General features: G+C 37.4%; 1 protein-coding gene across 1 annotated transcript; it reads right to left on the bottom strand.

The window, feature by feature from the left end:
* Window positions 1-423: 423 nt before the first annotated feature.
* Window positions 424-27,732, bottom strand: tafa5l (TAFA chemokine like family member 5, like). The gene is made up of 4 exons (XM_067395611.1): window positions 27,636-27,732; window positions 11,071-11,220; window positions 522-649; window positions 424-435 (listed from the first exon to the last, which is right to left on the bottom strand). Exons 1-4 carry the CDS (start codon window positions 27,730-27,732, stop codon window positions 424-426), a joined length of 387 nt encoding a protein of 128 aa, XP_067251712.1.

The following is a 27,732-nucleotide window of genomic DNA, read 5'->3' as shown; positions in this document are numbered from 1 at the left end:
GATAGGGTGATCACGTCGTCTTGTGTTCCTGATCACCCTATTTTAGCACAAGAACCATTAAACTATAATTGACTGTTGTCCCAGTAGTTGCTCACATCACTCTGAGGTGTCTTTCTTCTCACATAATAATATAATAATAATAATTCCAACTCAAGTGTCTGTTTACTTGAAATATCATACAGTCAGGTGGTAATTATCACAAAAATAAACCCATTCATAATAACTTTCATTAATACATAATGAGAAAACATTATTTACGGCTTAACAGATCAGTAGCTGAACTACAATACATTAAAATATAAATATATATGAAAATTTAAGATGCCTAATGATGTTTCTATCTATCTGAATGCACATTAACTAATGATCTGTTAAGCATTATATAAAGAAATAATGTCGGTTAATGAAAGTCATTAGAACGAGTTATCCAATGAGCTGAAACACAGGTGGTGTGAATGATGCAACACTGCGTCAACCAAGTGAAGAAATTAAATGTTACAGATATTTAGAACGTGTCTCACCGTGACGGTTTTAATGCGGCCGCCGCCTTTGGTGCAGGTCCATCCGGAGCGATTGAAGAGCAGTCCGCAGATCTCGCCCTCTGAACATGGGGACATCTCACACCACTGCTTGCTTTTCACTATCCGGGCTACAAACATACAAACACAGACACACAGTTTAAGCAACACTGCCTTAAAGGGATAGTTCAACCAAAAATTTATTTTATGGAAAAAATACTATGGAAGTCAATGGTCCCATCAGCTGTTTGGTTACAAACATTCTTCACAATATCTTTCTTTGTGTTCAGTCACAGACACAGAAATTTATACAGGTTTGGAACAACTTTAGGGTGACAGAATTTTCATTTTTGGGTGAACTATCCCTATAAATCTCTGATTCTTAGTTCAAATTTAGCTATAACATAAAATAAAATAAATGTTAAATTCAGTATTGCTACAGAGCCCATAAAGGGGCATGGTGATGGAAAAAATATGAGATGGGAGGAAAAAATTTATTTGGATGGTTTTGCATTTTTTCTCACAAATGATTTGTGATCCCACCCCAAAACTTTGCGTTTGCTCACAAAACTTTTGCATTCCCCGAGAAACTTTGTATTTCCTCAAAAAAATTTTGTTTTTTGAATAAATCTGTCATGAAACCAAAATGTTTGCATTTGGCTACAAAGAACTCAAACATTTTGTAAGCGAATGCAAAGTTTCTCTGAGCAACACAAAATTTGCGAGAGAACGCAAAAACGTAATTATTTTCTCCAATCTCATATTTTTTTCTCCATCACCATGTCCCTTTAGGGGCAACGTAAAACAGTAACACTACTTCTATGCAAATAAATCAATGAACCCATTTTGTACAACAAATCAATGCACAATACATTTCTGCATTAAAACAGGTGTTTAGGAAAGTGCTGTAGTGTACAACATCACAAAGAATAATACATATGAGGGGTAACATTTTTAAAAAATGTATATTTTATATAACAAATTTGATAAAACAACTAACTTTTAAAGCTGCATAAAATGCTGGAAGGTCAAAGGCAATAACCAGTTCTTCAAAAAGGCTCAAATTCAAAATATTGCTTTGTTTCTTTAATTAAAAACTGGTTTACAATATTTTGAAATATGCATTAATTCATGCTAAACTAATTCCCAGATAATCTTGAGTTAATGTATGACTCATGAAGAACTATGCCATTCATTAATGATTACTGCATTATCAACTAAAGTCTAGTTTTTTTATTCTAGTATTGTATGCCTTAGTTCTTAGTTCATGAATTTATATATATCAGTGCACCCGTATTGTAATCTAAAAACCATTTCTTAAAAAAATGAAAATGTGCTTTGTGTTTGTTTAGATATTCTTGACAAGTCTCCAAATGTGGTATTCATATATTATTTAACAAAAATGAGTAAACATGAGAGGATTTGGAAATGACAATGTGTATATAACGTCTGTCATATAACCCCATTTCTTCTTTTAATGGGTTTTTATGAAAGATTTTTGTTACTACAAACCTTTGAGATCCAACAGGCATCGCAAAAAACCTCCCAACCTTTATATTCAACATAAAATATGGATTTGTGTATGAAAGTGGATTTGAGATTATGGCAAAGTCATGCATGTTTCAGTAAGCAGCCTGCAGGCCTTGATTCACTGCACACTTCATTATCTTCACGTTGTAGAACCGAAACCATCAAACAACTCAGAGAGAGCTACATCAGACATGTGTATGCACCGAGGCTCCCGCTTTCAGTTCTCTTGTTTGCTCTGTAGATCCATGTAAAATTCCATAAACCCCTGCTGTTCCTGTGCTTCAGACGCAGATCAACCAGTGTTCAGAAGGTGATGGGAACAAAACAGGTCAAAGAGGATGTAGAGCATCAGACAATCAGAAGATGGCTGCGTCTCGTCTGCACACCAGGAAAGAACAATAACAAATGAGATCCCTGTAATATCTCAGTTGTTTCTCCAAGATAGCAATTTGCTTAAATCTCCTGCTTTTCAGATGTTTCTACTGAAAGAAATTTCCTAGTTATCTCTTTATATCTAGGGAATCAGAAAAGATCTCAAACTCAGCTCAGATTTGCCAGAATACCAAGGTCAATATGAGTCAATCAGCAACTGAAACATTTTTGTTTCTATCTTTATTTCCCTGAAGAAATGTTGTGAGAAATTCATACTTAAACGAAACTGAACATGGATGTGCACCGAATACATTCCCAGGATTTAGATTATCCTTAAATTCTACAAAATCCTCAATTTCATTAATATACCATCCCCGTGAGACCTCAGTTCCTTGATTACTCTGTCCATGCAATTTTCTGCGTACAAAGGCTCGGCTTCTTTTTAGAAATTTCCTGTCACCAGACGCTTAAGATGTTTACAACCATTTTCTTGATCTGAAACACAGCAGGTCTTTCATGGCAGTTCTTATGAATATTGAGTGTGAAAGCGTTATCAAAGCTCCATCCCTGAATTTATCAAAGTAAAGTGGCGCTGCTGAAATGAAGGATTATGTCTTTAAAACGATCCGGAGCAAAAGCTGTGGATGGCCAAGCCAGCTCTACAGATCTCATCCAAGTCCTCCTGTCCCCGGGGGGCCGAAAACAATCAAATCCATCCCACATCACATAAACAAGCCTCCCTCTGAGGGACAGTATTCAAAAGCACAAATACAACTGGGCCATGAAGAAAGAAAACAAAGAGCGTTAAAGGAAATCAATGGGCTTAAATGAAGCTGGAATGCTTCAGCGAGGTATTTAGCGCACAGTCGGTCAGGGTGTCTGAGCCGCAATGCCTCATGCTGAGGAATGGCTATATTGAGGTAACGCTTGTGATTGCACACTCCAGTTGGTATTCTAGTTGAAAGAAGTACTGGGGTGTGTGGACTAGTTTTAACATAAGTGAGAAATTTCTGCTGAAAGCACACAGAGCACCTGAGCACTAGGCATACTTTCTTTGGCCCACGATCTTGGCCCAACATGTCAAATGAAAAACATCTTGCTATTGTACCAGATCCATGTGACAAGTAAAACTACTCATAATATTATTAGAACTGACTTGAAATAAAACTTCAAACCAGTTTAGTACTAATGCTGATAAGGAACTTGAGCTCATACTAGATCCAAAACTGTACCATTACTGATCTGAACTAGAACTCATACTAGCACTTGAATGACTTTAACCCTTAAATGCATACCTGGGGTCTTTAGTGACCCGGGACGTCACTCACTACCCTCCTCCTTGTTCATTTTTTAAAGTTAGACATCAACCTTCTTGGTATTCCTCAATCAATTCATTATAAAAAATATAAAAAGAAAAATAAAATCATAAAATTATAAAAGAATGCCTATTTTGTACTCATTTTTTGTAAAAATTGTATAGGGTCGCAAACGACCCGAGGTGTGTATGAGTGTACATATATTTTTTCTGCACAACAATAATTAAATCGTAGATGACGGAATAAGAGCAATTCACTTTTATTCCACAAGGTGGCAATGTCTGATACACAATGCTGAAGTGACGACTCATTTAGACAGAAAACGAAATAATAAGAAAAACATGAAATGGCTCAGCGATTTACTGCAGAACAAGTACTGAACGCAATCAAATATGACATGGGATGGATCTGGTGAAGCTGTTAGCGATCGAAATGTTGATTTTGAAGATGTTGAAAATTATATAGTTCTGAGAATATGTTTGAGATCGCAAATGGGCTCATATTCGTGATCTCAAACATAAAACTAGCCCATTATTTGCTGAATTTACTGGGAAATGAGCTCTGACGAGGACAGTGATGATGGCATAAAACATCTGCTCAAACGGAGCCCTTTCAAGCTCCAAAAGGTAACAAAATACAATTTATTTTATTCTTCTGTAATTGTTACTCTAATATCAGAGGAGTTTTATATTATCGCGGCAGGTAGAGATCCTTCCGTGTTAGATATAGATCCGGGTCGATAAAGACCCGAATATATAAGAATGATTGGCAAAACAGTCATGCATTTAAGGGTTAAACTAGCACTAGTACTGTCTTTAAACTAGTACAGTGTATTGTTCATTGTAATCTTTTATCTAGAACAGATTTTAAATCTGTACTCATTCTAGAGGTAATATTAAGACTTTGAACTAGTACACATAGTAGCACTAGCAGAGTATTAGTACTGATTTTTCATAGTAAATCTAATACCATCTATGATCTAGAACAGATTTTAAATTAGTACGTCTAGCACTAGTGTTGTCAAAAGTACTGACTTCGGAAAGTACTGACAAATGTGATACCAGCATTTCCCCCTAGCATTTTGAGTGCTGTTGAGTAGATTCTTAAACACCTCTGATTGGCCATTGTGTTCACGGACTCAACAGATATGTCTTTGATTGGCTATAATGATCAACACACAGGAACGTTTGAAAGCACAAGGAAGTGTTTAAAAGTGTTTTGAAAGCAGGAGCGTTTGAAAACCGGCGTCTATCAGTGGACTGGTTTGCTGATAGACGCCTGCTTTCAAACGCTCCCGTGTGTAAAAGCGTTAAGCGTTCTGGGAAGAGCATCAAACATTTACAAAAAGTTTTTGAAGCGCTGATCATTGTAGCCAATCACAGACATCTGTTGAGTGTATGAACATAATGGCCAATCAGAGGTGTTTAAGAATCCGCTCAAAAGCACTCAAAATGCTAGGGGGAAATGCTGGTATCATCGCATTTTTAAAATTTCAGTAGGGACTTGGTACCAAACACTACCTAGCACTAATACGAAGACTTTGAAATAGTACTCGTGCTAGTACTGAACTTACACATTGCAAGACCTAGCACTAGATCTAGCTCTGCACTAATCCAGGGGCCTCATTTATAAAATGTTGAGCAGAAACCTAAATGTAGTCCTAAATTTGATCTTATGATCATTTCTCTAATGTACGTACACACAGAAAACGAGCGTACGCCTCTTTTTCAGATGTGAAATTATAAATTGCAAATGATCTTGAACTTGTGCGCAGCTGAATGGTTTCAGTTCTCTGTGTTTTAAATGACACATAATTAATGTAATTTACATATAAAAGATGCCCAGTCATCCTCCAAATCCTTGGCGAGCTGCAAAAATAGCTTCAATTTCCAAAAACCTGCAGTAATCTGACCAGGAAAAGTGTGTATGTCTGCTCAGACCCTGACGTGGCTCTAAGCACTTTTCCACGTCAAAGACCATTTTAAAAAATATGAGCGTTGCCGTGGATTTAAGCGTACGCATGCTTTATAAATGAGGGCCCTAGTGCTCATTCTAGTACTAGCCCTGAACTAGTACTCATACCAGTACTAGAAATGACCTGAATTAGTATGTGTACAAAATTTGTTTTGAACCATCAGGTATTCTAGTACCAATATAGACTTTGAATAAGCACTCATAATAGCACTTGAAATAGTACCCAAACTAGTACTAAAACTGACTTTAAATTAGTACATCTACTAGCCCTAATACTGACTTTGATTTGGCACTCATACTTACACTAGTACTGTCTTTGAACTAGTACTGACTTTTTACTTAACCTATTCATGTACATTTGAATAAATCTTGAAGTTATTACAGCCACCATTTAAATGTTTAAATTTTAAAGACCAAATTATTTAATTAAAAAGTAGATATAAAAGAACCACCTTATGTGCATTTAAATGTTTATATACAACTTTTTTTTGAGTGCTGATTAATTACTAAATAATCTTTGGTTTTTTGGCTAATGAAAACTTACATTTTTTTCGGTTTTAGTAAAAAAATTATATTGGTGAATATATAAATGTTTGTTTGTTTATTTATCCATGTCATTTTAGATAACTGGTATCAATCTCAGACAAAATAATTTGCCAGATCTATGGAAACCCTACTTAGAGGTTGTTCCACATTATTAAGCAAGTCACAGTTCTCATGCAATATGGGGAGGAAGAAAGATCTTTCTGAAGATGAAAAGCATGAAATGGTGCAATGTTGTGCAAAAGGCATGAAAACAACTAATATTGTGTGAAACTGAATGGAAATTATCAAATTATCATAAGATTTTTGAGTGATTTAGAGCACAGCAGAACTCGGTCAGATAAAGGCTTATTAAAAAAAGTTCCTGTCAAAAAAATTAATTGTATCAAAAAAAGCCAGTGTTGAGCAGCAAACAGGTATTTGAAGTTTCTGGTGTCTCTGGAGTCTCAAGAAGCTCTCCATGCAGGCTGGCAGTTGTGCGTAAAGATATATTTTAGCCACTCTAAACCAAACCTCACAAAGAGAAATGTTTACAGTGGGTTTAGAAATACATGAAGACTCATTTTTAAATAGTTTTATTCACTGACTAATGCCGTACTACAATGGATGGTCTAAATGGATGGATTTCTGGATAGTTGGTGAATGGCCACCAAGTTCAAACAAGACTGCGAAATCAGCAGGGAGCTGGTGGGTGATGATTTGGGCTGGAATACTGGGAAGTGAGATGTAAGGTCCCTTTAGGATCTCTGAGGGTATTAAAATTACTTTTGCAAGATATGTGGAGTTCATAACTGGCCATTTTCAGCTATGGTATAAAAAGAAGGATAGTGCCTTCTGAAATACAATGTACTATACACTATCCCATTCAGCAAAAAAGCACCACAGCAATAAAACTGTTTGAAAATGTATTTCTAAACCCACTGTAAATGTTTCTCCTTGCAAGGTTTGGTTAGTGGTGTCTGAAATGCATCTTTACGCACAACTGCCAGCCTGCATGGGGAGGTTCATGAGAGTCCAGAGACACCAGCAGTTTCAAATACCTGTTTGCTGCTCAACACTGTCTTTTTTATAGCTGCCCTTTTGATACAATTAATTTTTTTGACAGGAACTTTCCTTAATAAACCTTTATCTGACCGAGTTCTGCTGTGCTCTATATCACTCACAAATTGTATGATAATGCGATAATCTCCATTCAGTTTCACACAATATTAGTTGTTTTCATGCCTTTTGCACAACACTGGACCATTTCATGCTTTTCATCTTCAGAAAGATCTTTCTTCCTCCCCATATTGCATGAGAATTGTGACTTGCTTAATAATGTGGAACAACCTCTAAGTAGGGTTTTCATAAATCTGGCAAATTATTTTGTCTGAGATTGATACCAGTCTTCTAAAAATACTTGGATAAATAAACAAACATTTTCCTGGAAAAACTAAAATCTGAATGTTTATTGTACTGAAATCTTACTGATATGTCACTTGCATAATTTGGAACGTAGTGTAGTAGTACAAGTACTCATATTTGCATTATTGCTGGCCTAGAACTAGAACAGATTCTACACATTCAGTCTCTCTAATATTCATAACCGGTTTTCCTCAGTAATTTCTAGAAAAATCCGTTTCCCTTTTCATCTCGTCCTAAAATGGAAACACCTTGTATACTATAAACAAAACCGAAAAGGTGCTGATCCATCGCTGCCTTTAAAGCCCTGATCTAAAAACAAGCCTTTAATGTAAAATAAGAATATAGCCTTAATTATCATTAATGCATGTGAGATGCAAATACACACGTCTCATTGGGTATGGTGAAGTGCTCTAACTAGGCCACACAGGGAGCAGAGACCGGCAGATTACAGCGCACACGGAGTTTAGCAGATATTTTCGTACCCTATTTGTTTCATGTGAAGCCTGATGAGGCTCCTGAGCTGCGCTCTCCGCTATAGAGGCAGCCAGTGAACACATGGCCTCCTGGGGAGCTGTGTGCCTCTGCTCCAAACTCACTGATCATTAACTGCGTGCAAATAGATAGAACAAGAATACTTTCTCTTTCAGGGTCACTGTATATGGGGCAGGCATATGCAAAATCTCCCCAGAAAAAAGCAGCGGAACAAGAATCAATATAAACAGCCCAGAAAACCAGATAATTTCCTGTTCCTCTCTGCATATTAAAAAAAGATACCACCCACTGACCAGTGCGTTTGTGTGGAGAGAACGAGTCCAGCTTCAAAAAGGATGAATCACACCCACACACACACTGTTTCCCATGGTACCTCTGTTCTGCATCACGACTCAATTCGTCTCTCTGCGTGCATGCAACACCTGAGCCGGCTCCGTCCAGCACACCTACACTGATTTAGACGTCTACAGGGACCTGACTCGCACATGCCCTCCCTCGCTCCCGAGACCCTTGACCATCTGCCCCCGGACTCATCTGCCAGACACAGCCTCACCTGCAGACTGCCATCTAACCAGATAGAGCACAACAGTGAGCGCAGGGTTCAGGAAATAGATTTCCATTCATTTTCTCTAACTTAGAAAATAATTCAATAAAGTAGTGCAAAACTATAAATATATTTGGGACGGGTTGCCTGAAGGACAAATCGACTAATCTGTTGACTAATCTTAACCAGAAGCCCTGAAGCATTTTTAAAACATTTTTAACTTGAGGCATGGAAAACAACAACAACAAAGCAGTCCCTAAATCTATCTATCTATCTATCTATCTATCTATCTATCTATCTATCTATCTATCTATCTATCTATCTATCTATCTATCTATCTATCTATCTATCTATCTATCTATCTATCTATCTATCTATCTATCTATCTATCTATCTATCTATCTATCTATCTATCTATCTATCATCCATCCATCTATCATCCATCCATCCATCCATCCATCCATCCCTTTTTATCAGTATGTTGGATAAAAGATTGGGGTCAGTAAGTTAATACAAGAAATTAAGACTTGTATTTAACAAGGATGTATTAAATTGATCAAAAGTGACAGTAAAGACATTTAAAATGTTATAGATTTCTATTTAAAGGGATAGTTCACCCAAAAATGAAAATTTGATGTTTATCTGCTTACCCCCAGTACATCCAAGATGTAGGTGAATTTGTTTCTTCAGTCGAATGCAAATTATGATTTTTAACTGCAACCGCTGCCATCTGTCAGTCAAATAATAGCAGTTGATGGGAACTTCAACTATAACAGTAAATAAAACTAGCTTAGACAGATCCAAATTAAACCCTGCGGCTCGTGACGACACATTGATGTCTTAAGACACGAAACGATCGGTTTGTGTGAGAAACCGAACAGTATTTATATCATTTTTTACCTCTAATACACCACTATGTCCAACTTCGTTATTATTCAGACACTTTAACCTGACATTATTAAGATACATTTTTTCTGACACAGTTTAACTCTGAGATCTTGTCATATTTTATAACCATTTTTTTAAACTATAGCAAATAAACTGTGATAATGTGTGAAATGTTGAATACATTTTGGTTTGACTATATTAGCGTCCACACTAATGCACAATATCGTTCTGTTTATCATAAGTGTGCTGCAGTTTTGTCGTCTGTCTCTTTAAATGCTCAAGCTCTTTAGGCAGGATGGATTCTGATTGGCTGTCAATTGCTTTATCATTCATCAGATGGAAAACAGAAGGAAAATTTCTGTGTGCTGTTATTGTTTCAAGTTGTGGTGTGAACTGTAAGAGTGATTTTTAATACTAGATATTTATTATTATCTTTATAGTTATCATTCTTGGTGTGAATGTGCCTTAAGAGAGTTTAAAAAAGAATAAATCTGACCCCAAACTTTTGAACAGTGTGTGTGTGTGCATGCATATATAGTGCTCCAATTCCATGTAAATGAGGCTGAAATCACACTGACTTATGGTTTCATACATTTACACTAAAAAATCAATTTCTATTTAAAATTCCATAGTCCTTCTGTTGAGCTCTATAATGCAGGAGATATGAATGATGAGATGAGAAGTAGTAGGCAGATTGACTAGATGCTAATGGATGGATATTTACTGTAATTTCTACATTCTTTAAAACTTGAATTGTCTCTGTACAGCTGTCACAGGGTATATTGTACAGCATGTGTGTGTGTGTGCGTGTGTATGCAACAGGTCCTTCTTTAATGGATCCACTACTAATGGAGCATGAAGGCAGCAGAGAAAGCCAATAAAAATCAATTTCCCACAGCTGTAATTATGGTACTCTCTTGGTTAATTACTCTGGTCTTGCCGTTACAAAGTGCTACTAATGTGTCGTTGAAGAGCTCAAGCTGTAGCATTACCAAAATCACCACTGCACTGAAGAAACTAGCTACACGACCCCAGCTGTCAGGAGAGTTGGGTTTATTTGCTACAAAAACAACTACCACCATCATATTCAGGTTTACAACCTAAGAAAAGCAAAAAGCTTCCAACCCCATGAGATCCTCCGCCATATCCGGCGCTCGGCAGAACAGACAAGCTCAAATATTCCTCCTAAACCACAGTGACAATCAAAATCCAAAGATTACATTTTTCCTTTCCCTTCTCACCGATCCTCAGCCGTCACAGCGCACACTGCAGAGAGGAACATTTCTTTACATGTAGCAAGTCTGACTATTGTGTTATATTGCGTGATACAAGATTTTGACACGAGACAAAAAAAAAAAAAAACGATGCAATGCAAATTCAACAGTGAAGTCGAATGACATGACGTGGCTTGTTGCATGCTGTGAGCGGATATATGTGTGTGTGCACATGCACACAATGTGAGAATGTGTGTGTGGGGGCTGCATCTCACCGTCCACGCATGCTGGTCGGGCCCGTGTGGTGCCAGCGATCTGTCCTCTCCGGCAGGCACAGCGGGCTGTCTGCCTGGCGATAGTGCGCTTGGGTTGACTGCTGTCTCTATTCAACATCACTATCTCACATGTGCCTACTGCCAACTGACCTGTGGAGGACACACAAACACATACATTTCAGAAAGCATGGCTTTGAAAATAAGAATATCAATAGTCAAGTCTTGTTATATAAACTTCATCATGAAGGTTTAATATCCCTTAAAATGACCCTATCTTTGAGTGCATTGTTATGTACCAGTCTCAGAGTCATTGCCAAAGCAATCATGGAGGGAAATAAACACAGACGACTTACGGTAAAGTAGAACAAAACATTTAAAGGAACAGTACACCCAAAAAAGAACACAGTCATTGTTCACTCAACCTCACGTAATTCCAAACCTGTTTAACTTTATTTCTTCTGCAGAACACAAAGGTATTTGTAAATCAATATAATGAAAGTGAACGAGAACTGAGGGTGCGTTCACACTTGTCATGTTTGGTTCGATTAAAACGAACCCTGGCGCGGTTAGTGCGGTTCATTTGAACATATGTGAACGCTGCCATCCGAACCCTGGTGCGCACTAAACAAGCGGACCGAGACCGCTGAAAAGATGGGTGTCGGTCCGCTTCCAAACGAACTCTGGTGCGGTTCGAATGATATATGAACGCAACACGGACCAAAGACATGTAACCGAACCAAAAACAGGAAGATGAGACCCTAAAAAGGACAGAATCCTCACGCATGTCGGTTTTTCTTGTCATAGTCGCGAGTTTGCCCATAACAGGCATCAGATGCGTGTCTCCATGCAGCAGATCATTTGTGTGTGACAGAGGGATTCCCGCCGGTGTTTTGAGTACTTTACACATTTTATAAGCTCTTCTTCACGAGTTTCCAGCTGGCCAAAATACCATCACATGCAGGCTACACACCGCTATGCACACACAACGCGCATTTACCTCAGCACACATCATTGTTTTGGATGTTCGGTAAGTTCTGTCTCAAAATAGGCAATACATCATAAAATCCGACCAATCAGGTTGTGAATGTATCCCTATGCCTTAAGGTTCGGTATCTTTTGGTTCGGTGATAAAATTGCCAATGTGAACGCTAACCGGACCAGGACTAAATGTTTTTTCTTCTTTGGTCCGGACCAAATGAACCAAACGAACCAAACTACAAGTGTGAACGCACCCTGAGTCACCACAAAAGTGGTTCATTTGACTTAAAAAGTGGCTCATTTGACTCAACAACTATATTCCAAATCTTCTAGTTATACAATTGTTTTGTATGAGGAATTTAGTGAATGAATCATTCTTTTGAGTGTTTAAGTTATTTTAAATGAATTGGTTGATCAAGCTCACAAAACTGGTCTGAATGATTCATGAATCGGACTGGTTCGGTTCTCTAGTTCAACTCACTGACTCAGTGATTCGGTCTCAGAAGATACACCGAGTTTAACACTGAGAACAACGTCAATTTTGACTGTGCATCACACAAAGATAAATACACTGTAGAAAATTATTACAAGAAAATACTATTTCAGTCTTTCTACTTCAAAATTTCACCTTTCATTTCTTTGTAATTATTTCTTTGAAAATCATTTCTACACCATTTTCCCCAGTGTATCAGAAGACTGGAACACTTTTATGATGCTTTCTTGTTCTTTTTGAAGTTTGAAAGCGCAGTAATTTTTCAATGTAATATGGAAACTAACAGGCTGACAGATTTGGGGGATTTTCATGTCATTTTTGTGTGAAATATTCCTTTAAAATATATATCATGTTCAATAGCTCTGAATACCTGCATAAAATCTCATTTTCTCATTGGCTGTACTATGAAAATCATGTAAGACAAATACTAGATCTCTCCAAACACGTCCAGACAACCAATTTACTAGACATCTGAAACAAACCAGAATGTTTCAGAATAGGTAAAACTCATTTTGGTTTCTCATCATGTCTTTAGAAGAAGAGACCATTTTAAAGTGTTACTCTTTATAAATGGTAGCTTTTTACTTCTCTTAAGGTGTTCATTGTTGTTCAAGCCTTTTATAAAGCAAAATCTCTCTCTCTTATATCCTCAGAGACCACTTCCCCTCAGTGCTTTCTCTGACAAGCATAAACGCTTGGCTGAGTATTTTTTGACACTTTTAGTGTGATGGCAAAGCTTACAACTTCTATTCAAGTGACCACAATGACCAGCAAGCTTCGGAGAAAAAGAATGAAAAGTTCATAAAGTCTGGCTAGGCATTAGCTGCCTCATACATAATCATAATCATAATTCACTTCAGAAGAAAAAAAAAAAAAAAAGTCTTCCTCTTTCCTTCACTTCCTGTCTCTGCTCTTTCTTTGTATTTGATCAAAAGGAAAAGTGGCTGGGTACAACTCTATGAATCCAGCTGTTTAAAATGGCAATAAAAGCAGATTTACAATATTAATTAATCTTATGTGATACCGTTGAAGGGCCAACAGAGATGTGATGAAAGGGGATTTTTATATGTGTAATAGAACTCGGGAACAGTGATGAATTACCACCGTCTCCTGCTTTAAGATTCCTTTTCACAGGAAGCTCATCTCAAGGGCGCAATAATTCACTCCGATCAGACCGAACGGAGACCCAATCAGATCTCATCGTCAAAAAAAAGGGCAAAATGGCTAACTATTGTCTCCAAAATGCAGTGACACTGCATCAGGACAACTTTAATCAACGCTTGATGAAAGACAGTCCGAAAAGAAATCAGAAAACTCTATTCATGCACCATATTCTCTGTTCGCCAACGTGCCAGCCTTGATTTTAGCTTTAAGCGGCTGCTGATTGCAGGGCTGAACGGCTTATTGCTATTCATCATATTTTACTCCCTCCCTACCCCAACATGCACAAAAACAGCAAAACCACCCTCCCGTTGGATTAGCACTTGACCCATTGAAATGCAAAGACAGCAGTGTAGAGCTGATGACCGCTACTGCTTGGTCAACAGTCGGCACAGACTGAGCTGATTAAGACGGACGTGCTGAACGCAAAGCTTGTACTCCCTACAGGACGACCAATTGGTTTCACAGTCCAGTGGCCTGAACAATTACTATTTCAAAACAATAGGTTAAGGTCAGCCAAGCTCGAGAAGGCACCTGCCTTTAATGGAAGATACCAGGGGAATTGAACACAATGTGCAATGGACAGACAGTCAGGCCCATTTCTACATTTTTAAAAAACTGGGAGCTGTTAATATAACTAGATTTGTACATTTTCTGAAGGACATGTGATAGTGTCTAAAAACACTGCATTATGAACTAATTTTCAGACCATTCTCGCTTGTGATGCACAAAAAAAAAGTTTCCTCTTGCAACAGCACAACACTGTAAATCCAAATAAGTTGGACTAACTCAAAAAATTTGAAATAATCAGTTACATCAAATTTTTGAGTTATGATGTTCCCAATTTTAAGTAAGCAAAACTATCAAGTTTTGAGTTTGTAGTACTCATGCATGTTAATTGGTCCTAACTTATACTGAGTTACTTTAAAAAAGTTGAATGAGAATGTAAGTTAAGAAACTCAAAGTTTAAGTTACATTTTTATTTTGTCCTTATACATTGTTATTGTTCTTAACTTAAAATATTTGAGTACACTAATTTAGGCATTTAACATAAAATTATCAGGTTATTTTAACAAAATATTTTGCTAGCTATAACAAACTAATTCAGAAAATGCCAACTAGTTAACATGTTAACAATAGAATAGTATAGCAATGAGTACAGAAACTTAAAACATGTAAATTACCTTCTCTCAAACCAAGCCGCATGCACCACTTGTCAACATGATGGTAACACTCCAAAAACCCACATTAATAGAAACTCTTCTAAATTAGTATAACAAAACATTAATCACTACTAAATCTCCCTTACCACTAATCTTGCACAAAACAAACAAACATTATATAACACTTTATTTAAGCATTTACTCTCGAGTACCATAGGAAAAGGATGCTGGGAAATAAAAAATCCCAGCCCAGTTTCAGTTAACCTTAAGTTAGTCTAAATTAAAAGAAATGAGATAATTCAACTCAAAACAATGAAACAGTTCAGTTTACTTGAAAAATGTCAGTGCTGTGAACTCAAAAGAAAAACAAAGTTCTAAATACTCATAACAGTTGATTTAACTGAACTAATTTGTTTCATTTAAGTTTGTCCTACTCAAACCATTGAAGCATTTTGAGCTTTAGGGTTTACAGTGAATACTAAACACACACCAAGAGCAAAACTTACATGCAATTTCAGGCCGAACGTGTCAGATGCAAAGTCTATTGAAATTGTTTTAACCTTGACGGCGATGGGGGCATCTTGTTGAGTGGAGATGAGAAATCCCAGCAGACATCATTATTGTAAAGACTATGGAGAATGCTGAAGGTCACCTCTCTCTGTCTCGCTCGCGCTCTCGCTCTGATCAGCCTCCTCCAAAATAGAGCCACAACCTCTTTCCATAACGGCCCACATTAATCCTCCACAGCTCAGAATTTAGATAAGAGAATTAACCCCTCCTTCAGTCCTCTGATGTTTCTCTGTTTGCCCCTTTTTATTCTGTTTCATTTCATATCGAGGTGTTTCTTCAACTACGGGTGCTTTTGTCTCTGTTAGAAAATAAATTCGTACTTTACACACTTGCACTAGTTAATTTGATTTGTCTGCTAACAACAGCAAATATACATGCATTACAGATGAATTCTGGGATTTGCCATTTCTGAAAGCCATGAACATTAACTTGAAGTTAGAACTTGATTGGAAATTAAGTGCAATAAAAATATTTTATAAATGTATAATAAAAAGAAATAAACATTTTTTTTTATTTTTTAAATTTTGATTTTCTTCACATATCACATCGTTTCATATTTTATTTTATTTATGATCTGCACTCACCTTTGGAAACCAAAAACACTACATTTAAAAAGTGATTAGAGGCAAAATTGATAGTTTTCTTTAAAAAAATGTACATTTTCTTACTGTCAGTGTTTATTTGACTCTTTGTTTTGATTGTCATGTTTAAAAATTCAATAATTATATGCAATCATTTTATTTAAATTGGGTGTAAAAAATTACATCCAATCACCATATAACAAGCATTTTGAAAACTAGAAAGAAAGAAATGAAGGCATGTTGAACATTTTCCAAGAGAGTGTGACCTTCATGTAACAAATAGGGGAAAAAAGTTAATTTAATATTTTTTTAAATTAATTTTAATAAAAATCAACCCCAGGGAGATAAATGTGCCTGTATTTGAAGAAACACGCGCAAAACGACACACACACACACCCATAAAAACAGCTGTGTGCTGCTGGCCAGGAACATCCATGGCATGAAATACCAGCATTCTGTCCATGTTTAACAGCCAGAGGATGAATGGGACGGATGGAGATAAGCCTCAGAAAACAGGATGGAAAGAGAGAGAAAGAGATAGAGTCGGAGGGTTTGATATGCCAAAAGCTTGACAGCCATTCCATCACAGGTTGTTAAGTTAATTGATATGACAGGAGGTTTTTCTGCCTGTTTAGTCCAGACACGACAGAGCGAATCAAACGATAAGGATCTACATGCACCTGAGCACAGAGCAGCACAGACCAGGTCAACAAACTCAGCTCTGCTCTTCTTCAGACTCTACTTCCCCTCTCAGAGGAAGTACATTCAGGTCTGCAGTGTCACTTTCAGCCTGAAGATATAGGTACAACTGCAAAGGAAACATGAAGCTCAAAGCTAGTGTGGTTCAAAACACCACCTCCTCTCCAAGCACAGCACCACAGGACAACTGACAGGAAGATGACACTTGTTTCTTTCTAGAGTTTGCAACAAAAGATAAGGGTTAGACAAAACATTTCACTGCAAACTCTCACTGGTTTTCAATCACTTGAATCAGCGGGAGTGCTAAAAGTTTAACACACAATGAGAGTGAATGAATCTCATGAAACTTGTCTAGAACATGTTCAGGTTATATTTCATACAAATTCAAAAGGTAAAATATTTTATATACTTTGTATAAAGAAACATTTAGTTTAAAGAAACAATGAGTTTTTTTGTTGCATTGCAACATTTTAATGATAATTAAGCACATTTATTCATCAATTGTCATTGCTGTTATGCAAAATAATAATAACAACAACAACAATGCAACACTACATAGGACAAGTGGTTTGAAGAATGGGTAGAAGATAATAATAATTAGATTATTAATACCAATGGGTGAATATTTTACTTTTAAGTTTTTGTAATTCTTTTTTGGGTTCTCATTCCTGTAAGTTTTACTGTGCTACAGTAGCAAAATACTGTAATACATTTTATGTAAAAGGGGACCTATTATGCCCCTTTTACAAGATGTAATATAAGTCTCTGGTGTCCCGAGAAATTGTCTGCGAAGTTTCAGCTCAAAATACCCCACAGATCATTTATTATAGCTTGTCAAATTTGCTCCTATTTGGGTGTGAGCAAAAACATGCCGTTTTTGTGTGTCCCTTTAAATGCAAATGAGCTGCTGTTCCCAGCCCCCTTTCCAGAAGAGGGCGGAGCTTTAACAGCTTGTGCTTCTGTTGCTCAACAACAACAAAGCTGGAGAATCTCACGCAGCCAAAATGAGGATTGTCAGTAACGGTGTTCAGCCTTACATTGTTCAAACCGGAGTCGACACTGATGGAGAGACTCAGGAAGAAGTTACAACTTTTAGAATGAAACTGGACGTTTCTGAATGGTTAGTGGATAAATGTATGTAGTTGCTGTGGAGTTGATTCAACTCATCCACTAGCATGTGCCGTCATGTTCATCTTTTGTGCAAATCCAGCGTTGAACTGACCCTCGTTTGTGAAGCAGTCTGGCGTAAAATGACGGCATGACAACAACACTCTACTACAACAACTCTTCCTCTTCTCTAAAGCAGCCCAACATGGACTCACCTGCTTTGTTGTGTGTTCCCGGGGGCAGGGTTTATGTAAATTTTGGGGTTTGTGATGTCACCAACCCGGGAAGAAGCTCGTTGTAGTGTATTGGGCACGACAAGCAAGATCTTCAGAAAATAACTTACATTTCAGTCCATTCCTCGGACAAAGCTATTGTACTGTTTTTTTTTTGTTTTTTTTTGTATCTGAAGATACAGACTTCAGTGCACAAGTCATATGAACTACTTTCATGATGTTTTATGGTGCTTGTTTTCATCCTTTTTAGATCCTGATCCCAGTCCACTTTCATCCCCAGGAAGAGAGCAGTTCACTTGTGTTAAACATCCTCTTTGGTGCGCCACAAATGACATGAGAGTAAATGTGACTAAAATGCACTATTCTCTTTCTTTGTGGTGGAATATGATGTTCTTGACAGGCATCATGAGATTCACTCAAATACATCTCTTCAGTCCACAGACAGCCAAGCTAATCCTTTGTTACTGTACGAGTGGAAAGGAGTGCAGCTTGAGCCACAGTTTTAAAACTGCCTCTCTGTAGAGTTTGTCTTTGCTGTTAACTGTTATGTTCAGCAATAGAGACGGCCATAACCTCCTGTATTGTGTACGGAAGAGCTAATTAACCCACACTAACCCTCTAAGAACCTGTTTAAACATCTATGTCATTTAGCATCAACCTCAAGTGGAATGAGGAAGGCTATAACAAAAAAATGATACAAGTTAGCAACAAGACAGGGGACAAAGGTCACACACTTCACACAACATCTGACAATAGTAAACTCAGACGGCATTTCTCAGGAGGAGAGAGAAAGCAGTGAAGCTAAAATACTGCAGAACATCATATCATTCATCTTCATATATTAGACACTCCAAAATTCCTCTCAGCTAGGAGAGAGAGAGAGAGAAGGGGAGAGAGAGAGAGAACAACGGAATAGAGCAGGGTGGCATTTGATATGAATTACATTTATACATACCCAGCAGCGAAATTTTTTTAAAAATGTGTGGCACAATGCTGCACAATTGATTTTGCCTTAAAAAGCTTTTGAATTCTCCATAAATATTCGTTCAGTTCTACGGCTTCATTACCTACAGAGGCACAAGTGGTTTGTCGCCACTAAATTTATGATACGGGCCATCATTAACATCTGGCATGCTGGGAGCTGGTGCCCTTTGTTGAGGAAGAAATTGCATTTTGCAAATTGTGCTGCTGGAAATGACATATCTGTCCTGCCCACCTACACAACATTATGACAATGGCATTTAGGGAGAGTGCAAAAATAACCAGGAATTCATACCTTGTGGTTCAGCAAAGTAATCCCAGAGGACAAATTTATTGCTCAGAGGTTGCTCGTTTACAGCTCGAGAGAATTAATGGAGTTCTCAGTTATCTTTTATTAGGTATCAATTGTTTCAGATGTTTCTTCTACAAGGTTGTGCACCATTAGATAGTGATGGACGGATATATAGAATGATAGAAAAGACAGACAGATAAATTGATAGATAGGACAGACAGACAAAATGAAAAAAAAGACAGAATGATAGAATGACAGACAGCTGGATGGATGGATAGATGGATGATGGATGGGTGGATGGATGAAAAGACAGACAGACAGGCATTACAGAAAGACAGAACGATAACAGATAGACAGACAGACAGACAGACAGACAGACAGACAGACAGACAGACAGACAGAGATAGATAGATAGATAGATAGATAGATAGATAGATAGATAGAATGATAGATAGATAGATATATAGAAAGAATGATAGATAGAATGATAGATAGAATGATAGAATGATACATAGGACAGACAAACAGACAGGCAGGCAGATAAAAACAAGACAGAATGATAGACAGATGGATGGATGGATGGATGGATGGATGGATGGATGGAAAAAGAATGATAGAAAAGACAGACAGACAAACAGATAGATAGATAGATAGATAGATAGATAGATAGATAGATAGATAGATAGATAGATAGATAGATAGATAGATAGATAGATAGATAGGATGATAAAATGATAGATAGGACAGACAAACAGACAGGCAGGCAGATAAAACAGACAGAATGATAGAATGACAGACAGATAGATGGATGGATGAAAGACAGAATGATAGAAAAGACAGACAAAACAGAAAGAGCGACAAACAGACAGACACACAGATAGATAGATAGATAGATAGATAGATAGATAGATAGATAGATAGATAGATAGATAGATAGATAGATAGATAGATAGATAGATAAAATGGCAGACAGACCAAATGATAGAAAATAGACAATAGAACAGACAGACAGGCATGACAGACAGACCGATAGAGAGAAAAACAGACAGGACAATAGAACAATTGGACCCACTTTATATTAAGTGGCCTTAACTACTATACTTACATTTAAATTAATCATTTGATACAATGCACTTACTGTGTACATACATGTTTTAACATTGTAATTATATTTTAAAAACACCTGTAACATCTGTAATTTCTGTAATTACATTTATAATTACACTGTTGACCCATCCCTTAACCCTTACCCCTACCCTTAAACCTACCCATACCACCAATGCTTTCCCTAACCTTACCCGTATCCCACCTCAATAGCTGCAAATGTGTTTTGCAATTCAATATGAACCCAATAAGTACATTGTACTTGTTTTTTGATGCAAGTACATAGTAGTTATGGCCACTTAATATAAAGTGGGACCGAACAATTAATAGGAGAGACAGATAGACAGATGGGAATGTCTCAAATAATTTGGTCTTGGAAGGATTTGATGTGATGTTTGAGCTCACATTAAAATCTCTTGACTCTGCTGAGACACTGTTGAGAACTCCAGAAAAACAAAAACAAGACTATTGGAGTCTTTCTCTCGTGCAGGACAGGATGTGCTGAGAACTTCTGCCGCATTATAATTAGAAACATCCCTTCCCACCCACTGATACCCAAGCTTAACGGTGGAAGCCGAAAGGTGTCGGTGGTGGCATGGCGAAAAGTCCGTAGAGGGAACACTGACATTTCCAAATGTATTGTTAAATAAACTGGCAGCGCTGATGTTGGTGACAGCTCATCCATCTGTCTGTTCTGTGGCCCAGAGTGCACACCCACAGCCAAGCGCACTTTGATTTCCTGTCTTTGCCATGACGAATGGCGGCGCTTTGTGGGGGAGCTGTCAGGGCAGAATTCACAGCCACTCGCAGCGACCCACACATTTCTTTGTTACCGAACCCCCAAAAGAGCCTGACAGACCAAAGCACGTGTTGCAGGTAATGGGCCTGTCTTAAAAGCACACAGTAGCCCTTTTATTGCATCACTCTGTTGTACTGTAAATCCATTTCCTAAGCCAAACACCCTCCATCTGTCTCTCAGCTGTAGACACGTTTACTAATATGAATTATTCTCGTCTGTAGAGGGATTTTTGGATAACAATCAGGGAACAACATCTACTACAAATCATGCCATTATAAATCATTGCTGATGGTTGTCAAAGGTGGTTACGAAATTTCACCTGCCAAAAATCAACAGATAAATTACCCTCTTTGAGTGCACATCCAGAAAAGACCTCATGAAACTGTCTGACGAGCTACCATAGGTTTTCTGTCCTGTGTTGATGTATTTTTTATTGAAACAAGAAGTTTAGGTAACCCTTTATTTCAATAGTCCATTCTATCAGTCAATAGAGTATTAGTAGACATTCTGCTTAATAACTGATAACACTTAGTTTTGATGCTCCCCCAACAGACATTCTACTGACTATAAGCAACTTTGGGTAATGTCAACTTATTCTACTAAACCTAACCCTAGCCTAACAGTCTACTTATACTCGAACATGTAGTTGCAAATTAATGAGTGTTTGTTAACATGTAGTTGCAAAGTTACTTACAGTTAGTAGACTGTCTACAGTGGATTATTAAAATAAAGTTTAACCGAAGTTTAGGTGGGACATATCGCAAAATTAGCTGATAGGGTTTAGTTATGTCACTACAATGAACAATTATTCAGTGTGTGCTGGTTGATTGCAGGGGGAGGGACAATCTCATTCTACAGAGCATCTGACTGGACAAAAATCTGTTTAGTGCAGGATGACTCATCAAGGATTTCGGCCTGTTTTCCTGGAAGAGAAAGACTGTTTAAATGTATATATCTAAAAAGAAAGTCAATATTTAGGAGAACATTAGCATATAATGCCCTAAAAGTTAAGACTCAATACAAGACTTTAAATGACGGCAGATTAAATTTAGAATTAAATTTAATTCAAATTAAAATAACCCTTTCACACATAAGTTTAAAACATTCTGGCTGACCTCCAAGAGTTAAGGCGACCATTATTTTAGAATGTATCCCTTTACTGTTTCCATGATGACGCGTCACGCTTGTCATGTGACCGACCGCGGCCACATTTGTATGACAGACAGATGTATCGCTTTGTTCACCATGTCATCAACTATCTGATATTCCAACTCTCAAATATGTGCAAGTGAGTGTTTTGTAATTTAAAAACCTACATCACGATCTTGATCTTAATCTATAACGCGAGATGGGCGACGCCTCGTTTGTTTGCGCCTCGGTTCAGAGAGTCCTGTCAGTCACATTTATAGGCTACAGCACATGAATTCATCCATTTGTCCAGAAATATATGTGGCCGGTGAACTGGGAGAATAGAGTGAGCTTTATAGTTACTTACACAATGTGTATCTGATATGAATAAACCTCAGCAAATTATATTTGAACGGATTGTTATTGCTGCTTCCATAGACATCAGTGTATATTTCATTGGCTGTAGCTCGTCGTGACACTTGACGCCACAGGATGTCGAGTCGGCCGACAGCTCCAGATATTTATCATGCTAGATATTTGTTTGGTGTCAGCGAGGTGTCAGCAACGCGTCAGCGAGCCCCTTTGATGCGTCGTTAAATAGTTCACACATAAAAATTGGCAAACGCCGATCACCCACTGATTTGCCCCCGATCACAGCCCGACCTGTCGGTGAGCTTGTTAACTTGCAAATCGGGCCTGATAAAAATGTCTTCAATGCAATGACAAATGCATAAATTCACATAAATCTAAACAAACTAAATGAAACATGAAAATGCCACTAGACAGCAGTCCTTTGTTCATCTTCAGAACACAAATTAAGATATTTTTGATCAAATCTGATGGCTCAGTAAGGCCTGCATCGCCAGCAATAACACTCCCTTTTTCAATGCCGAGAAAGGTACTAAAAACATATTTAAAACTGTTCATGTGTATCAAGCTGCAAAAGTCACGCCCCCCAGTGGTGAACCATTGAAATTTCAAAACACTTATGATGTGACGAAGCCTCGTTTACTAAAAACTTTGGCAGTTTGATACACGCACTGAACCACTGATTCCAAACAAAAGATTTGTAAAGCTTCGAAGCTTCATGAAGCAGTGTTTTGAAATCGCCCATCACTAGATATTGTTGAATAAAGTCGTTATTTTGTTTTTTTGGTGCACAAAAAGTATTCTCGTCGCTTCATAACATTAAGATTGAACCACTGTAACCACATGAACTGTTTTAAATACATCTTTAGTATCTTTCTGGGCATCTGAAAGTGTTAATAATCTTGCTGTCAATGGAGGCCTCACGGAGCCATCAGATTTTATCAAAAATATCTTAATTTATGTTCCGAAGAGGAACTTACGGGTGTGGAACGATATGAGGGTGAGTAATTAATGACAGAATTTTCATTTTTGGTTGAACTAACCCTTTAAATGCGTGTCCTTCACATGTCACTTCGAACTTTAAATATTCAAAAATATAATAATCCTGTGACAACCACTGAAAAGCAGGCATTCAGTATTATTGTAGATGTTTCACCACTGACCTATTTTTCTCACAGGGCTCTTAACAGCATGAAACAGACTTATGTTGTTCCCTGTCTGTTGCAAGGCATCTAATATAGAACGATCAAAGACATATATATTGCTCAGGTGATTGGATCAGAAAATCTTTCTGAAACTGAAGCAAAGGCAGCAGAATCCAGGCTGCAAACACCAGCCGAGCAACGGCCTTTAAGATGGATAGCTCTTCAGGTTTATTAAAACTCCTTGAAATCAACCTACGAGCGGCTTACAGTTGTCTCTGCATATTATGCTAGAAACAAGAAAGTGCTTTAACATCAGAAAAATGTCACACATCACATTTAACCAAACAGAGCAGTATCTCTAATGTGCAGGGCAGCATTTGGTGCACTTGATGGATAAAGGGAGACAACAGTCAGTGACATGAGCCTGTGTCCTAACAACCTGCACATGCAGAGAAGCTTGTGTGCATTTCATTTAAAAAAGCAGCTGAATCGAATTTGCACGTGCATTAGTTTGAACGCTCAGTGGTGCGGGAGGTGCTCAACAAAACTGAAATCTTTCTACAATATTTAACAAATGACTAATCTTTTGCTCCAAGCTTTCTGGGGAATTCCACTATGGAAGAAGAGAGAATTTTTAATTGGACTCCTGACAATTGATTTTAATCTTGTAAATCTCTCATCTCATCACTGTCCCTCTTGTTACGCTGGGCATCAGTGATGAAAACGTTCTGTGCATTATCAGTGATGTCATCGCAGCAGCTCTGTTGTGATTCTGGATGACAGCTCTGGCCTGGGAGGACGGCATAATTAAATCACGACTGTAACACACAAGCTGATGGCTCACAAAGACACACACACATATCCATATCACTTACATCGTACCACAATTAATGTAGTATTAAATTGTGCATCAGTATGCTGGATCTTTAAAAAGGCCATTAAAAAGACAAGAGCGATGAAGGATTTTCATCACATGCCTATGGAGCTTGAAGGGTCAAGGCCTTGTTTGAAGCCATGTTCTTTCATCTGTAAATGACTCGGAGCCAAACAGAGGAAAAGGTCGATGGTCACACACATTGATCAATCAATATCTGACCCACAACTTCAGTAGGGTCACGGATATCATTATCGAAATGAATGGCCACCGCACTAAACCGTCACAGCAATCAGAAGTTGCCATTTCATCCAGCTATTGAACAAGATCGTGTTGCTTGAATGGACACTTCAAGCAGAAGTGAAAATTCTGTCATTACTTACTCACACTTATGTCATTCCAAACCTGTACAACATTCTTTCTATAATAGGAAAAAAAATTATATTATATTACAATATAATTATATATATACACACACACACACACACAATGTAAAAATTGTTTTCTTTTGTCAAATGAACTTAGATAATTAATGTGGTTGAGATAACATAATATTTTGAGTTTCTATTGATTAAACCATTCATCTTCATTGTATTAACTCAAATGTTTAATTTCAATGAACTCAAAAATTTAAGGCAACCGGTAACTTACTTTTTTTTTAAGTTAAACCAACAATTCTATATTATATATATATATATATATATATATATATATATATATATATATATATATATATATATATATATATATATATATATAAACCATTATGAAGTGATGAAAAATTTATTCAATGCAATGTAAGTCACTTTGGATAAAAGTATGCATAAATGTATATTACAGAGCCCCGCACATAACATGCGGGGGTAAAAATGTATATCTATGAATTAACAATTCATTCCCATGACTCAATAATATGTCAGCACGTTTTACTAATTCATTCCCCTTTTTCAGAAAATCGTAGCCACAGTGGAATAATTTGTTCCCTTGATTTAGTTCAATCGAACTGAGGGAACAAATCAGTTCACGGTGGCCATGATTTACTAAAGTGAGGGAACAAATTAATAAGTCGTAATATCAAATTCTTAATTTGTGGCCAAGATGTACTAAAACAAGAGAATGAATTCTTAATTTGTCTGCATGTCATGCGCAGGGCTCCGAGTCCGTAGTATGTAAACTACATGAAACCAGAAAATGCCACTAGAGAGCAACACCACCAGACTTAAATAAATAAAACAGTTAAACATTTTTTTTATACTAGCTATAGTGTATAAACTTGTAGAACACAAAAGAATATATTCTAGCTATTTTTGTACAAAAAAAGTTAATGGGGCCAAAAGAACAATAAAAAAAAAAAAAAAAAACATGAATAATAATAATTCAGAAAGTCTTTTTTTGTTTTCTACAGATAAAAGAAAGTCATTCAGATTTAGAATGACATTAGGGTGAGTAAATAATGAAAGAATCAATCTATGCAAAAACATTGCAAAGACTTCATGGTAGAAATATGAAATATCCCCTCAGGTTGCCTGTAAAACACAACATACATAAAATTATTCAGTGACATTTGATGACTGATTTATCAGCCTCTGCAGCTGGACATGATGCAAAAATTTCAAGCTCCTTTTTCCTGTTTCTTCATGGTGGTCTGAAGAAAAAAATGTAGTGTATTTTGTACTGTATTTTACTGTGTAGAGAGGATCAAGAAGGGATGTTTGATCCCCCAAATACAAGACACCAGTTCCCTCCTACTAACATTTAGTGCTCTGAATGTCTCAGTTAAATGTGAGGATTTGTGCAGCGGGGTGCCCATAAATCTGCAGTATTACCGTGCGAAGACGCCACCGTGAGATGAAGTGTTAATGTCTGTAATATCTCTTATTATATCCTATCTTAACTCAACCCCCTGACAAAAACCAATCACCCCCCCACCCCCCATCCTACCCCCGACTGACAGCCATCTGCAAAACTTCCACATCAGCACACAAATGCTGTGCCACGTATATGACATGCCTCCCAGTGCCTTTTTAGGCCAGTTAGCTTATCAAATGTGAGTCATTCTTACCCCTGACTCAAATCATGACTATCCTCTTCATTACCTCTAGAACACACAGGGAAACGCCGGAGAGACATGCACACGCAACACAATCAACAAAATATAGAGTGATGTGTATCAGTAGGCACTGATGCAAAAGCATGCACACAAAAGCACTGGTGCCTGAATGATCATTCACGGCATTAGAAGAAGTAGAAGACAAGATCTTCAGAGACCCATGAGCTTCACACTACAAATATTCAGACATACACAATGAATGCACCCCTAAAAGCTATTCAAAGGAAAGGAAATTCTCAGCTGCTTCTCACAGAGAAATCTCAACAATGACACAAATTGTTCTCAGATTTCTCAAGTCTGCAGTCAGAGATCTCAACCATTCCTCATTAAACTCTTTACCTTTGCGGTCCATGTTTATCTTGCACCTTTAATCTCAATTTTTATTTCTTCAAATTAATTTTAGGAAAAACCTCTGAGACAAAGTTACGTGAATGAGATTTCCAATAAATCTCCTGAGCTATGAACGTGCAACCCCTAAGCAATACGATTTTCCTCTGGGTTGTGAAGCATGCCCTCCATATTATGCTATAGATTTCCATAATAATATCACAAGCTCCCCAGGGTCTTTCAGAGGAGTTGTTTCTGTCCTATACACTATGGTTTTTTCCCTTGGGTATTAAGGCACAGAAGCTTGGCTCAGAGAAATCTGACTGCTTGTATTTTTAAACAACTTTATAATAAGGACAGAATCAGAGGTGAGCCTACGCACAGAAAAATATGAGGATATTTGGACCCGTTACCATAGAGAAAGTCATGTATAGTGATGCTCAACACTTGCCTTCTTTCAGGATGTGGGTGTAGATCATCCACAGCATGAGCAGGCAGCAGAGAGACGCGCCTCCGCCGGCACAGAGCGCCCGCATCCCCGACTGCAT

Source organism: Chanodichthys erythropterus, chromosome 9 (genome assembly GCF_024489055.1).
Source record: "Chanodichthys erythropterus isolate Z2021 chromosome 9, ASM2448905v1, whole genome shotgun sequence".
Classification (NCBI taxonomy): Eukaryota; Metazoa; Chordata; class Actinopteri; order Cypriniformes; family Xenocyprididae; genus Chanodichthys; species Chanodichthys erythropterus.
This window is presented reverse-complemented; position numbering and strand designations above follow the sequence as displayed.